The sequence below is a fragment of the Orycteropus afer genome, unplaced genomic scaffold, assembly GCF_000298275.1.
Source record: "Orycteropus afer afer isolate SDZICR_OR568_19922 unplaced genomic scaffold, OryAfe1.0 scaffold00024, whole genome shotgun sequence".
NCBI classification, from domain to species: Eukaryota; Metazoa; Chordata; class Mammalia; order Tubulidentata; family Orycteropodidae; genus Orycteropus; species Orycteropus afer.
The window spans coordinates 13,696,804-13,711,405 of NW_006921611.1; the positions used below are offsets into that span (position 1 = coordinate 13,696,804).

General features: G+C 38.6%; 2 protein-coding genes across 2 annotated transcripts in view; one reads left to right on the forward strand and one right to left on the reverse strand.

The window, feature by feature from the left end:
- Nucleotides 1–6,431, forward strand: part of POLB (DNA polymerase beta) — a 51,308-nt gene extending 44,877 nt beyond the window's left edge. The window contains exons 12-14 of the mRNA XM_007935028.2: nucleotides 4,174–4,238; nucleotides 4,926–5,065; nucleotides 6,337–6,431. Coding sequence (XP_007933219.1) covers nucleotides 4,174–4,238; nucleotides 4,926–5,065; nucleotides 6,337–6,431 — 300 coding nt within the window. The remainder of the gene's footprint in view (nucleotides 1–4,173; nucleotides 4,239–4,925; nucleotides 5,066–6,336) is intronic.
- Nucleotides 6,432–7,787: 1,356 nt separating this feature from the next.
- Nucleotides 7,788–10,585, reverse strand: DKK4 (dickkopf WNT signaling pathway inhibitor 4). Its single transcript, XM_007935029.1, has 4 exons — nucleotides 10,475–10,585; nucleotides 9,410–9,560; nucleotides 8,784–8,936; nucleotides 7,788–8,038 (listed from the first exon to the last, which is right to left on the reverse strand). Exons 1-4 carry the CDS (start codon nucleotides 10,583–10,585, stop codon nucleotides 7,788–7,790), a joined length of 666 nt encoding a protein of 221 aa, XP_007933220.1.
- Nucleotides 10,586–14,602: the final 4,017 nt, after the last annotated feature.

The window sequence follows — 14,602 nt, forward strand, 5'->3', positions numbered from 1 at the left end:
AGGGAGAACAATGTGGAACAAAACTCAAAATCATTTGGAGGAAAAAAGAAAAAAGAAGGTGGGGACCAGGTTTGCTGGTCCAATAGAGCCTGTTGGAACCACTGAGACTATGGCCCCTAGCTGCCCTTCAGGTCTGGAATTGAACCCACACCTGTGGTTTCCAGCCAAACTGAAGACAAGGCGTATGAGTTGAACATTTACCTGAGGTAGATACACTCCTTGGAGAGAACAATCATTGAGAAAGAAGGGCTGCCTATGCACAGGGAGACAGCTCAGGGTGCAAGAGTGTATGGAGGGATGGACACAGGGAAGAGGTAACTATGGGGAGGAAGTGGAAGGGGAGCTGTTGCATTGTGGTAAACTGTGATCATTGTCATGAGACAAAGTGTAAACTGCTGTATGGAAAGTGAATTTGTTCTGTAAATCTTCACCCAAATCACAAAAAAAAAAAAAAAATTTGTAGCCTTGGAAACCCAGTGGGTGTTTCTATGAGTCATAATCGACTTGATGGCAGTGAGTGAGTAGCTGCTCAAAGAGACCTTTTTTTAAAAAATTGTGGTTTGGATGAAAGTTTACAGAGCAAATTCATTTTCCATATAACAATTCATACATATTTTGTTTCAGGACACTTATTGCAGTCCCCATAATATTACAGCTCTCTGTTATATTCCCACTTCCTCCCTGTTGTTACCTCTTTTCTGTGTCTTTCTTAAAGAAAGAGACCTTTGCCTAGGAAGTACAAAAAGCAAAACCAAACCTGTTGCCATCGAGTTGCTTCCAACTCATGGTGAACCCACGTGTTATAGAGTAGAACAGCTCTACAGGGTTTTCTTGGCTGTAATCTTTATGGAAACAAATCTCCAGGCTTGCCTTCTGTGGTACTGCTAGATTGGTGTGAATCGACCACTTTAGGTTAGCTGTCAGGTGAAAAGTAGGGACACTGCACCACCTAGGAACCTTCTAGGAAGTGCAAGGGCATCCATATCCCAGTGATGGCTATAAATTAGGCCAGTTCAGACCTCATTTGTACACATGATATATGAAAGGCTTAGGCCACTCATGCATCTTGGAGTGGAGTTAGGCTGCAGGAAACTGCTCTACCTTGCCTTTCTCTTTTCTCAATCATACACCTGGAAACACATATACAGGTATTGAGAAGGAAACCCCTAGAACTATATCCAAAAGAAAGCAGCTTAAAAAGTAAGGTGGCGGGGAGAGTTTTTAAATGTAGAAGACTCAGATGAAAAAATAAGAGAGTATGACCTTCATGTGTAACATAGGAATCAATCTTAACAGATGGTTTGTGAATAAAGTTTAGATATTATACACATGGTTTATGTATTCCTTGAAGCTTAAAAAAATGCTGTGTTTGAACTTGCTGTTTTAGTGTTTATAATTAACATTCTATTTGTTAGAAAGAGAAGCATGTCAGGTCACTTTGAAATCCATCTATTTTGGAACCAGTAAGAGATGATTTGCATCTTGGTGCAAAGGAGGAGTGGGTGTTGGTTGGCATGTTGCACTGGGGAAGAATAGATTTGATACACAAGGTAGAGGTTCTTACTCTGACCCAATTACTAATGCATTGTGTGACTGTAGGCAATGCTGTTTTACTTCTATAAAACCTTAGTTTTCTTATCTATAAAATGGTAATAATATTTCAAAGAGCTATTACGCAGATCAAATGAAGTAATGTATGTGGAAACTCTTTGAAGTTCCACGTACATTCTGGTATAACCTGTTTGGAAATAAATCAGTAGAAGAAGGCAACCTAGTATGGAGAAAATTAGGGAACAAAATGGATAGAAAATGAGAGGATGGTGATACGAAAGGAGACCAGAATAGAGGGAATAAGTATCAAGAGGAGTGAGAAGTTGTATTCATTTGGTTCAACACATTTTAAGTATCCTACTACATTCCAGGCTCTGCTCTAGGAGCTTGGCATGTATCAATGAGTTTACGTCGAATTTGTATTGATAGTGAACAATGAATGTAATAAATAGGTAAACTATATAGTATGTTAGTTCAAGGTTATATGTGCTCTTTAACAAAAAGTCAGGATATAGGGAGATAGGCAGATGGGTGTAAAGGAGTCAGTGTTTGATAGTGTGGTCAGAGGAGGCCTGATTGAGATGAAATTTAAGGAGAGACTTGAGGTAAGGGAGTTAGCCAAGCTGATATCTGGTATCTAGGGGAGGAGTTGTATGCAGACAGACAGAGGCAGAGCAAAGACCTTGATTGAATGAAAATTAGCTGAGACATTCAGAGAAGTTAAAATTTCTAAGTTTGAAAGGATATTGTCTGTAAAATGAATCTCATTTATAAAGTGGAAAAAGCCATTCTCATTCCACATTGCCTTGAATGTCAAGACCTCTTGTTGCTCTAACTTCTGATGAAATAGTTTTAAGGTATGATCATCCATGTGTTTTTCAGGTTATCTTCAAAAGATGAATTCCTTTAAGCTGATTGTAATCAAAACCTTAGGAAAGCCAGGGTTATCCAGATTTTCTTGTAAAATTAAAGTCTTTAGATAATTGAGCTGTTCTTCCTGTAAATATAATAACATGTGGAAGAAAAAACAGTTTCCTATGCTTTTAGATGCCTGGTAGATTTATGTATGATGAGTGCCATTCAAATATCAGTATTTTGTGAAAGTTTAGCTGTGGGTGATTTTCTGTGAACTGTCTACAGTAAGGATTCAAAGGACAATAGAAGATACTTTGACTGCCTTGAGAAAATGAAAGAGGATTTATTTCAGACACTCTACATGAAGCAGCATAATTGAAATGCCAAACAAAACTAATCTACTCAATCTAACAAAGAATTTATAATAACACAGAAAAATTCTTTGACATTAGCACTTCAGAAAAAATGCAGGAAATAAAATTAGCCTTGAGGAAAGGAACAAAGCTAGTAGATGAAATCGTATTACTGCTGTGACAAACAGCAAGATCATTGCCGGCAGCATGCAGACAGCCATATCCACAGGTAATTCCTCCTAGTGATGCCAAATGGAAATCATTTCTGATCCATTTGGAGGTGGAAGTTGAGTTGGAACTTGTTAAGCTAGAAAGGTAGATTTTACATTTTGAAGATAAACAGGCTTCATTATATTAGATTTTAACTTTTCTGTTTTTATTGTTGTGTGCTGTGGAATTGATTCTGACTCATAGTGACTCTGTAGGACAGAGTAGAACTGTCTCATGGGTTTCCTAGGCTGTCATTTTCACAGGAGCAGATCACCAGATGTTTTCTCCTGCAGAACCACTGGTGGGTTTGAACCATAAATCTTTCTATTAGTAGCTGAGCACTTAACCATTGCACCACCAGAGCTCCTTTTTCTCTTTTGCTGAGTGAAAAAGTATGGATTTAGTGAACTGAGTACCGACTCTTTAGCACTTGTGAATTTTTCTTAAAAAGTGGCGTTGAAACTTTTCATTTGAAATTTGGTGACATTTATAGCTCTTTTTACATATATCTGGGTTTTTGCCCAGTTTAGAATTTTTGCCAATTTTTCTGAAAAGGGAAAAAGATTACAAACCTTGATAGTTTTAGTTTGAAAACTGTAGAAGTTCAATGAAAATTCACCCATAGAGAAGAAAGAAAATGATCCTCTAGTTTTCTTAACATTCAGAAATTTTCTGTTTTCCATCTCTCTGTCTCTCATTTCTAATTTTCTGGGAAAGAGCTTTCTTCAAACTGTTCTACTTCTGCCACATTTTTTATTTTGATCTAAATATTTTCCCTGAATAATCTTCTTCTGTTCTGAACTTATGTCATGGATTTAGTATCTTCTGTTATCTGAGAATGTTACTGATAGCTTTTTTTTGTTTTCTTCTCCCTGCAAAACCATTGTTTCTTCCGAGTTGCTTTTTTCTGTGTGTTAGGGTCACTTGTCTTTTCATGTTTGATGCTTTTCTTGATCATCTTATTTAAAAATCACAGAAAGGCCAAATCCCCGTAACTGGAATCCTTGTGTCCTTGCTGTTTCAGGTAGTTCTCCAGTTACCAGGAAGTGTAACAAAAGGTGCATAGAAAGGCTAGTAAGTTAAAAGAGCTCAGAATTCTAAAACTCACTATTATAAGTATGAATAGCTGCACATTTAGCGTTTTATTAAAATTAAGCTTAAATTTTAAAATATCTTTAAACATTCTTTAAAATATCTATTTTAGGGTGTTTGCCAGCTTCCCAGTAAAAATGATGAAAAAGAATATCCACACAGAAGAATTGATATCAGGTATTACTCAAAATTTGTTGCTTCCCTCTTCTCCTCACCGCCCCTCCCCCAGTATATCTTGAAGTTCACATAAATGTTCAGAACCCCTTTTTATTCTGAAGTACCATACGTTCCTGCTATATACAGTGTTTTCTCTGAAAAGATATAAAGAGTAATGCCCATTTAAACCAAGAAAACCTAAGCCCACTGCCATCAAGTCGATTCCAACTCACAGTGGCCCCCATTGCGTTTCCAACGTGCTGGATGATGATCCTTCTGCAGAGTGGCTGCTGGATCTGAACTCCCAACCTTCTGGTTAGCAGTCAGATGCCTTAGGCACTGTGTCCCCAGAGCTCCTTCAATGCCTATTTACAGATTCTAATTCATTTTCTCTATATTTGCATCCTACCATCATGCCTTCGACAGTTTAAAAGTCATTTTCTGCCTAAGGAAAGTTAGTTGTAATATATGATGCTGCTTTTTATTTCTCCACAATTCTTTCAGAGCATAATTTACTGAATCCTAAACTCACTGCAAGGGTGGGGTGGTTTTAATGGTCTACCTAATGATACTTTGCTGCTCAGGTTTTTAGACCACATGGACTTATTTTAGGTATCTTCTGCCATGTTGATTTTAGGATTCCTATTTTTACCAAATTTGAAAATTGTGTTAAAAGAATTATCTTTTTTTTTTTTTTTTTTTTTTAAGGTTGATACCCAAGGATCAGTATTACTGTGGTGTGCTGTATTTTACTGGGAGTGATATTTTCAATAAAAATATGAGAACTCATGCCCTAGAAAAGGGCTTTACAATCAACGAATACACAATTCGTCCCTTGGGAGTCACTGGTAAGTATTCATGTCTCCCTTAGAGACAGTGACACAGTGCTGGTCACCTGGAAAATTATTCAGAGATATTTTGGTTTAGCAACTTTCGTTTCTCTAAAAAGCTTTCTAGTAACTATACCAGTTAATGGTGCTGGTAGTCCTCAGGCAGGGAGTCCCTGGGGAGCACACACAGTTAAGTACTTCACTACTAACTGAAAGATTGGCAGTTCAAACCCACCCAGAGGCTCTTGGGAAGAAAGGCCTGGTGATCTGCTTCCAAAAGGTCACAGCCTTGAAAACCCTATGAAGCACAGTTCTTTGCAACACGTGAGTTTGCCATGAGTCAAAACTGACTTGATAGCAACTGGTGGTGGAAAGTTCCTCAGACAACAAAGTGAGACTTTAATCCACGAGCAGCTTCCAGGCTCAAAGGTCCCTCAACGCACCCTTGTTTCTAGCTCTATTAGAATGGATTAAATCCTTTCTACCTGTAATGGTCCACAAAAAATGTTATTGATCTAAAGTTTTTCATTTTATTCTTTTTCACATGTATTTCTAATAGTTCTGAAGAACCCAGGTATCACTGCTTTTAATGCTAGGCAAAATTAGATCACGAGCCCCCATGCTTTTAAAACTTACAGAAGAAAGATTACTTAATTAATGCTTTATGAATCTTGTTAACATTTCACTATATATTTTGTAGTTTACAGTTCTCTACTAGAAAAAAGCAGACTTCATCATTTTGTTCTTGAAGTATAAAATAGGGTTTTCATTCCCAGGAGACAAGGCAGTGCTTCTGATACTTCAGTGTACATACAGATTGCCTGGGACTTTATTAAAATGAGGATTCTAATTCAATGAGTTTCAAGTGGAGCCCTAGATTCTGTATATGGAGACCCAAGATTCTTCATTTCTAGTAAGCTTCCAAGTGATGTCAATGCTGCTAGTCCAGGGGCCAATTTTGAGTTGCAAGAGAGCTAGTATGTCTTAGAGTAATACATGATGGCTACAGTGGAGAACCAGTGGGAATGGACATCATGAAGGAGGGCCACTTCAGTGGCCTTGGTTGGGATGCTCAGGTGCGTTTTGTTGCATTGGTAGTGTACATGACAGCACTGAACCACATGCTCATGTGGGGGGATGGATTGGTTTTTTAGTTACCATTTCTTTTTGGGTTACCATTTTCTTTTTCTTTCCCAAAACAGGTCCCACATAATTCTCAATCCAGAATCTCCTGTAACTAGATGCCAAAACTGGTCCTTAAAATAATTCTTTTCTTTTTCTACTTTCAGGAGTGGCTGGAGAACCCCTGCCAGTGGATAGTGAGAGAGACATCTTTGACTATATCCAGTGGAGATACCGAGAACCCAAGGACCGAAGTGAATGAGGCCTGTCCTCCCTCCCAGAAACAGCCCAGCAGGAGTCTTCATTTATTCCCTAACCTTTGCTATGTAAGGGTCTTTGGTCTTTTTAAATGATTGTTTCTTCTTCATGCTATAGCCTTTGTGGTAGTCAATAAAGTCTCTTGTTCAGCTATCAAATGAAGTTGTTGTTATTTTATTAGCAGATATCTTCAGTTTAAACATGCAAATTATGTTCATGATCATACTATTCTATGGTGTAGTAGAGATAAATAAGAAATGAGCTGAAAACAAGTCTTTCAGTGGGAACTTCTATTTTCTTCTCATTTTCTGTCCTTGATGCAATAAACTACATTTCCTCACTACTTTTCCTCCCACTTACTAATTACAGATTAGTCAGTTAATGCACACCCAGAAACTGTTCTCTAAGAGATGATTCAATATATTTTTAGAAATTAGGGACCTTCATAAATTTAATTTTTTTCTTTTGTTGGCTCATATTTGATTTTTTAACATATAACTTAAATAAAAAAGTATGTGGCTTAGCTCTTAGATTAAATATGTAGCACTTGGTTGTAATCCATTAGGGCTTCCTGAGCAGAGCCATTTCTGATAGGCACTCATCACAAAATATGGCCTCTGAAATTTCAAACAAACAAAAAGACTTTTTTTGCCTGAGTTTTTCTCCAACATAATATTTAAGTACAGATGGTCAAAATATGTAAGTAGTTCCTTAAAAGCCCTCTAAATAAATATAAAAAATCTTTTTATATAAATACAAAATGTAAAAAATAATCAAATGGTAAGTGAAGTGTTGAAAACAATATGTGAAAATGCTTTATAACTTGTAAAGGCCTATACAAATATAAAGTGTTAATATCTTTTGTATTTTATTTCTCTATTGACAAATTATTTTGTCATGAAATGGCATGTCTCTTACAAGAAAGGAAGGAAAATAATGAAGTTCTTAAGGAAAAACTTGGTGTAATGATTTTCACTGGTAAGGTGCATGCATGCATTTACTTTTCATTTCAGATACTATCACTTTTTTCCCCAGGCTGTTGTCTGGTACTAATCTTGCACCAGAAATTACTTAAAAGATTTATTTGAAGCTAATTGAATCACTAGATCAAAATTAATTTTTGTTGTTGTTGTTGTTGTTGTTTCACCTCAGTTTTCTGGAGAAATAGACAAAGAGCCAAATCTATTTTCCATTCATCACAAGGCAGTATTTTGGAATTCTCTAGCTAGATTAGTCTATTTCAGCTGCTACAAGATCTTATTTTAAGAGAGATTTATATGAAAGGATTTTTAAGTTAATGCCTGAGATTGCTTGAATACAAATAAGGATTCTTCCTTGTTTTTGAAATATTTGCAGCTTTTTAGACTTTTTGGCATACTCTCAACCGTGTGTGTTGTCGATTGGCAGTAACTGGGTTTCGACATAATAATCCAGGACCACAGTCACAACGCTGGAAGATTTCTGGAGCTTGAGCTGTATCTTTATGACTTCTTCTAGAACAGACCTGTCCCTCCAGTAGGACTGGTTTACAAATTTTAGTCCAAAAATGACGAGCACAGCAAAGTCCAGGTGCACAGTCAAAAGTTCTAAGGCAGCTTTCTCCCTCTTGTCCTGTAAAAGGAGATTAATATGGACTTTAGAGAAATGGGGGAAGGTGGCACAGGGGTGGGGGGAGGTTGGTTTGTTACACAAAGAAGGGCAGGGCTCGATAGACCAGTCTCAATACCTAAAGCATTAACGATAGGAAATTCCAGTCCTACCTGACTATTCTGTTTATAAAGTTAAAACATTTATTAAAGAAAGATGTTGGGATTTCCAGTCTTGAAAAATAGTTTCACACAGCAATATCTTTTTTTAAATATGGTTTATATTGATAAAATGAGACCATTACTTATAAAAGGGCCGGTTAATCAACTTCAAACAATCTTTATGTCAACTATTGGAATTTGGGACTACAATTTTGTGAAAAACCTCATCTTAGTAAAATCTGTGTTTTGTATAGGGATGAAAACACATCTACTTACATCTCTTTTCTTTTGTATCCTGAGGATATTAGGAAATTAAATTGCCATTTGTTAAATTATAGACTAGAAAGGTGTAGGCAAATGTGCGTGTGTAAAATTGAACTAAAGGTTTTCTTGCTAATCAGCCAATTATTTCGGCTCTTTTCCTGTCTTCTCATCCTGTTGACTGTCTTATACACGTCCCTTCATGATCTCTGTAGCTTCTTATGGGGACATTTCCCTACATGTTTCTATGTGGAGAGGAATAAAGTCAGTTTTGGCCTATCCTTAAGAGTCTAGGAGGAAAAAATGTTTTTTCCTCTTATAAAATATGCTCAGAGTGCTGCTCTTACCCTTACTGCCTTGTGATCTCTTAGTATTTGGCTTCCTCTTATGTTTGTTTTCTTGAATTGGATGCTCAGTTGTTCCTCTTGTGTCTGTGTCATCTTGGTCATCAATATGTTTTTCTAATGTTGGGGTTACATCTTCCATTGTAGTACAGACATCTGAGGGACAAACGTGTATAATTAGAATTATTTACTTCAAGGATTTGGAACACAAATACTGTGTTACTTATGATACTGTGACATAGATTGACAGCACTTCCGCCTTCAGTTTCTATATAACTTTCTAGATTGCTAAGACATATGCGCTAAATATTTACATACATATGGCAAAGTAGTTAAGTAAGTAATGGAGTCCAAGTGAAAATGGAATAATTCAAAAGATTCTAACATGAATCCTTTAAAAACTATCCCCAAGTTGCTGGCAAGAGTAGTTGCTGGGAATAAGTTAGTTTTTTGCATCAAGAAAAGGCAGCTGTATAAATTTACTTTAAGCATGAACCCAATCAATCTTTAGAGAGAATGCCTATCTTGGAATACTCATATCAGTGAGATTCAGATACTATCTGTCTTCACTTTAAAAAGCACTGTTCAGAGAATCGAAGCAGTTCTGTAATGGGTTTTTGATTGCTTACCATTTATGCAGAGCATTCCTGGGCAGCACATGGCATTACGTTGACATCTCCTCCGTAATCCTCGACAGGTAGTACAGAAGGGTTTCTCATCGTGGGGCTTGAGGCAGAATTTCCTGGTATAGCAGTCCTTGTCAGACAAGCACTGTGAGCCCTGTGAAGGGAGGTGGAGGAAGCCAAATCATAGTGACACTGTGAGTGCTGTGACAGACGTTCGTCAGCATCTTCATTTGTCATTGTAATTGGTTTTCTCCCACAAAGGGGAGAACAAATCACCAATGAAGAGACCCAGGTGCTGAAAACGTTATTTGTGTTTGAAAATTGTCCAAATTTTCTTTTCCCATGCTATTTGTGTGACAGTAGAAGGAGATGTTTCCCTTTATGTGCCTTACATCTGTGAGATTTTCAGTACATATCTATCAATTCTAGAAGCTGTGCTACAGTTGAACTAAGTACAATGGTATTTGTGGCATTTCTCTTTGTTTACTCCAGTGAATTATATCAGTCTCTGCATCCATCTGCCAAGTAGCACCTCTATGAGCCTTACACAAGCGAACTGGCCTTTTATTTTTAGTAATGCTTGATACCACCAAGGATAATGATACTCAAAGCCCTTCTGAGACATTAAACAATGGCCATGAGAATGCACCATGACACCCTGCATTTAAATTCTAACTCCCTTATTTATTGGCTGTGTGGCCTTGGGTAAATTCCTTAACATCTGAGTCTTATATTCATTTGCAATTAGGAGGTGTGATACCTACCTCAAGTTACGATGAAGGGTTAGATCAGATATAATATACAGAAGACTTAGCACATGGTATAACTTTTTAAATGTTAGTTTACATCCTGACAATGGCGAATTTACAGTTGAATGCCCTGAAAAGCTTTAGTAATGTGGTAATGCTAAGGCAACCAGAACCTATCAGGGTGGCTTCCCAATTCCTAAATCAATCCAAATTACCCTCTAGATATTTTATACATTAGTTTGAATGATTTACTTAACACAACATCCATCATGCTGTCATCAGCCCCCAGAGCACTGTCTCTTCCCTAGCAATGCTTTACCTTCCGAGCCCCTTGCCCGTCAGCAGAGCTCTTGATGTTGTTGAAGTCCAAGACGAGCGCTCCTAGGGGAGAGCAGAACCAGCCAAGCCCCAGCAGGATCACTACCAACATCCTTCAGTCGCCCCGTCTCCTCGAGGTTCTCAGAACTGTATGTGTCCCCTGAATAGGATTTTTACTGAGATAGAAACTTAGCAAGTCTGTAAATGCTTTCTTCTTGAAAGAGAAGCAAATCTTAGTCTGAGCAAAATATGTAGAATGAGATGAATGAGATCTGACCGGCAGGTTTCTTCTGAAACTATTTATAGCCAGACATGGCCCCTCATTTCTATCCACCTTGCTCCCCCCTCATTTCCTTCCGTCTTAGCCCACACAGGCTTCAACAAATCCCTTCAAATCTGTTTGATCAATAGTTCAAAACAAGGGCTCAATAGATGACGAGAAGAGGCAGGGCCATAGTGGCTTCTCCTCCAGGGGTTGAATCCCTCTTAATTATTGCATATCAAAGTTAGTTCAAAGGGTAGCAGGAGAGCAGGATGTCTGTATCAAAGGCAAACTGATAATCACCTGCATTTCCTACCTTCAGTAATCCTCTGGGGGTTGCGGGTGCCTAGTCTAAGATCTGTTTTCACAGCTAATTGTGCTCAAAGAATGAATCATATTGGCCAATATGCTACAGAGGATGCCAAAAACTAATGAGTTACAAAATAGACCGAGAGCCTTTAAACTGCTTCTATCAGGGAGGACTGATAGAAAAGAAAGAAAACGCCTCCAGATTAGCTCTGGCATCCAGATGTAAAAATCCCAATGGCTTGAAAGCTGTGAATATAATTGCACCTGTTCCTACTGTCAGTTGGGAAATTACTCTCCTTAAAATGAAAATTGAATTGCTTGAAGTTTGGGCTATTTAATTAGGAAAATAATAGGATTTGTAAAAATCTTTTTGGATGATGTTGTTGTTGTTGTTGTGTGCCGTCGAGTCGGCCCCGACTCATAGCGACCCCTCCTTGGGTTTCCGAGGCAGTATCACTACAGAAGTAGGATTGCCCAACCTTCCTTCTGAGGAGTGGCTGGTGGGTTTGAACCGATAGAGACCACCAAAAAACCAAACTCACTGCCGTCAAGTCGGAGCTGACTCACAGCGACCCCTCCTTGGGTTTCCAAGGCGGAAACCTACTGTGGAAGTAGATTGCCCAACATTCCTTCTGAGGAGTGGCTGGTGGGTTTGAACTGCCAGTCTTCTGGTTAGCAATCAAATGCCTTAGGCACCACACCACCAGAGCTCTGAGACCGCTACAGAAAGTCCATTTTGTATCCTTTTATACAATCAACTGGGACATTCTGGATCCATTTTATGAACAATGTATTTAATTTGTATTGCATTATGTTAAACTGATTTAAGCAGAACAGGTCTCCAAGTCTCTAGCTGATTTCAGTGGAATTTCATGCATTTTCAATTTTCCTAATTTTAATCTTTTATTAAATTTATGCTTCATCCTTTTATTGTCTAATCCCCCACCCCCCCAGCCAGACTGATAAGTAATTTGTTGTTGTTGTTATGTGCCATTGAGTCGGACCTGACTCATAGCGACCCCTCCTTGGGTTTCCGAGGCAGTGTCACTACGGAAATAGATTGCCCCATCTTCCTTCCAAGGAGTGGCTGGTGGGTTTGAACCTCCAGACTTCTGGTTAGCAGTCAAGTGCCTTAGGCACTATGCTCCCAGAGCTCCTGATAAGTAATTTACCACTCCCTTAACCAGAAGGCTGACGGTTCAAGCCCACCAGCCACTACTCGGAAGGAAGACTGAGCAATCTACTTCCATAGAGATACCACCTTGGAAACCCAAGGAGAGGATGCTATGAGTTGAATCGACTCGACAGCAGTGAGTTTGCTTTGAATTTTGGTAAGTACTTTAAGATTAGAACAATTTAGATCTGGGTTAAAACTTTATTTTTGTTTCTTCATGGTTTTCATTGTTCTCAGTGTAAACTTAGCCCAGAAGCTCAGATGTGAGGTATTGTTTAAAATCTAAAAATGTGTCCTTTACATGCCAGAAAAAGGAGCTCTGGTGGCATAGGGGGTAAGGCATTTGGCTGTGCACCAGAAGGTCAGCAGTTCAAACCCACCAGCTGCTCTACAGAAGGAAGATGAGGCAATCTACTTCCATAAAGATTTACAGCCTTGGAAACCCAAAGGGTGTCACTATGGGTCGGAATTGATTTGATGGCAGTGGGTTTGGTTTTTCAGTTTTTTGTATGCCATAAAATGAGCCCTGGTGGTACAGTGGTTAAAGCGCTCAGCTGCTAACCAAAAAGCCAGTGGTTTGAACCCGCCAGTCACTCTGTGGAAGAAAGAAGTAGTAGTCTTCTTCCACATAAAGATTTACAGCCTTGGAAACCCTATGGGGCAGTTCCACTCTGTTCCATAAGGTCACTATGAGCTGGAGTCAACAACAATGGGTTTGGTTTCAGGTATGTGTTATGCACAGTGCCATTCAGAAGTTGATGCGGGTGATCTGAGTCTCGACTGTCTCCCTTGTGTTGGTGTTCTTTATCAACTACTAATGGTATAATGAGTTACTTCTTCCTCAATTACTATTTTCTTTTTTCCATTTAAACTGACATCAAACAACCTTTGATAGTATGATAAGGCACATAACTAGGGGTATTACACACTTTATTTTGAAGTTGGACAATTATGACCAAGGATAAAGGAGAGGGCCCCAGGCTTCCCTCTCTTCTGGTTTTCTCTGCTTCCTGTTGTCTAACTGAAGAAAAATGCCAGGGTACCAAAGGCATCTGGCAATACACACAAAGAGGATTGATGGTGAAATCCTGTAACATAGCACAAATATTCATTGAGCACTTACTATGTAGTAGAATCTGTGGTTAGATGTCGGGATAAAATATAAAACATGATTCTTGCACCTGTAGAGGTAGAGTCCAGTCAGAAGACAAATATGTATAGGTGACTTCAATCTATTGTGACAAGCACTAAAATAATGGTATAAATGCAGGGCTGCAGGGTTACATAGGTGGGTAGGATTTAGACTTTCTGGAGAAATGAAAGAGGTGCTCTGGTGGCACTATGCTTAAAAGCATTGGGTTGTTAACCAAAAAGTTGGTGGTTCAAACCCACCAGCCACTCTGTGGGAAAAAGATGGGGCACTCAGGGTCCGTAAAAAGATTTACAGACTTGGAAATCCTATGGGGCAGTTCTACTGTGTCCTATAGGGTCACTATGAGTTGGAATCAACTTGTTAGCAGTGGTTAGTGGCTTGGGATAAATGAAGGATTGTGTTCTCTAAGGAGGTAGTATTCAAGCTGGGATTTGTGAGATGAATAGGAGTTCCCTAAGTTGAGAGGCCACCATTCGTCAGTTTATCATACTGTGGTGGCTTGCAAGTTGCTGGGAGGCTGGTGGCTATGCCACCAGTATTTCAAATAACAGCAGGGTCACCCATGATGGACAGGCAGAGTTTCCATACTAAGACAAACTGGGAAAAAGTATGGGGCCATCCACTTCTCAAAGAAATGGCCAGTGAAAACCTTATGAATAGCAGTGAAACACTGTCTGATATCTTATTAGAAAACTATTAATAGCTCTTAAACATTGTCTGATATAGTGCCAGTGATGAGCCCATCAGGTTGGAAGGAATTCAAAATATGACTAGGGAAGAGATACCTCCTCAAAGTAGAGTCGACCTTAATGATATGGATGGAGTGAAGCTTCCAGGACCTTCATTTGCTGATGGGGCATGACTGGAAATGGGAAGAAACAGCTGCAAATATTCATTAATAATTTGAACATGGAATGTACAAAGTATGAATCTAGGAAAACTGGAAGTTGTCAAAGATAAAATAGAACGCATAAAGATTGATATCCTAGGCATTAATGAGCTGAAATGGACTGGTATTGGCTATTTTGAAGCAGACAATCATATGATCTACTATGCTGGGAATGACAAATTGAAGAGGAATGGCATCACATGCATAGTCAAAAAGAACATTTCAAGATCTGTCCTGAAGTACAATGCTATCAGGAAGAGTATAATATCAATATGCCTACAAGGAAGACCAGTTAATACTACTATTATTCAAATTTACATACCAATCACTAAAACCAATGAT

Excerpts from the sequence above, each read along its gene's own strand:
- DKK4 (XM_007935029.1), bottom strand. The coding sequence starts at position 10,585 with ATGTTGGTAGTGATCCTGCTGGGGCTTGGCTGGTTCTGCTCTCCCCTA. Across the intron at positions 8,937-9,409 it reads AGGAATGCTCTGCATAAATG|ATGTCTGTACTACAATGGAA; the intron begins GTAAGCAATCAA and ends TTTGTCCCTCAG. Across the intron at positions 8,039-8,783 it reads GAGATCACAAGGCAGTAAGG|GACAAGAGGGAGAAAGCTGC; the intron begins GTAAGAGCAGCA and ends CTCCTTTTACAG.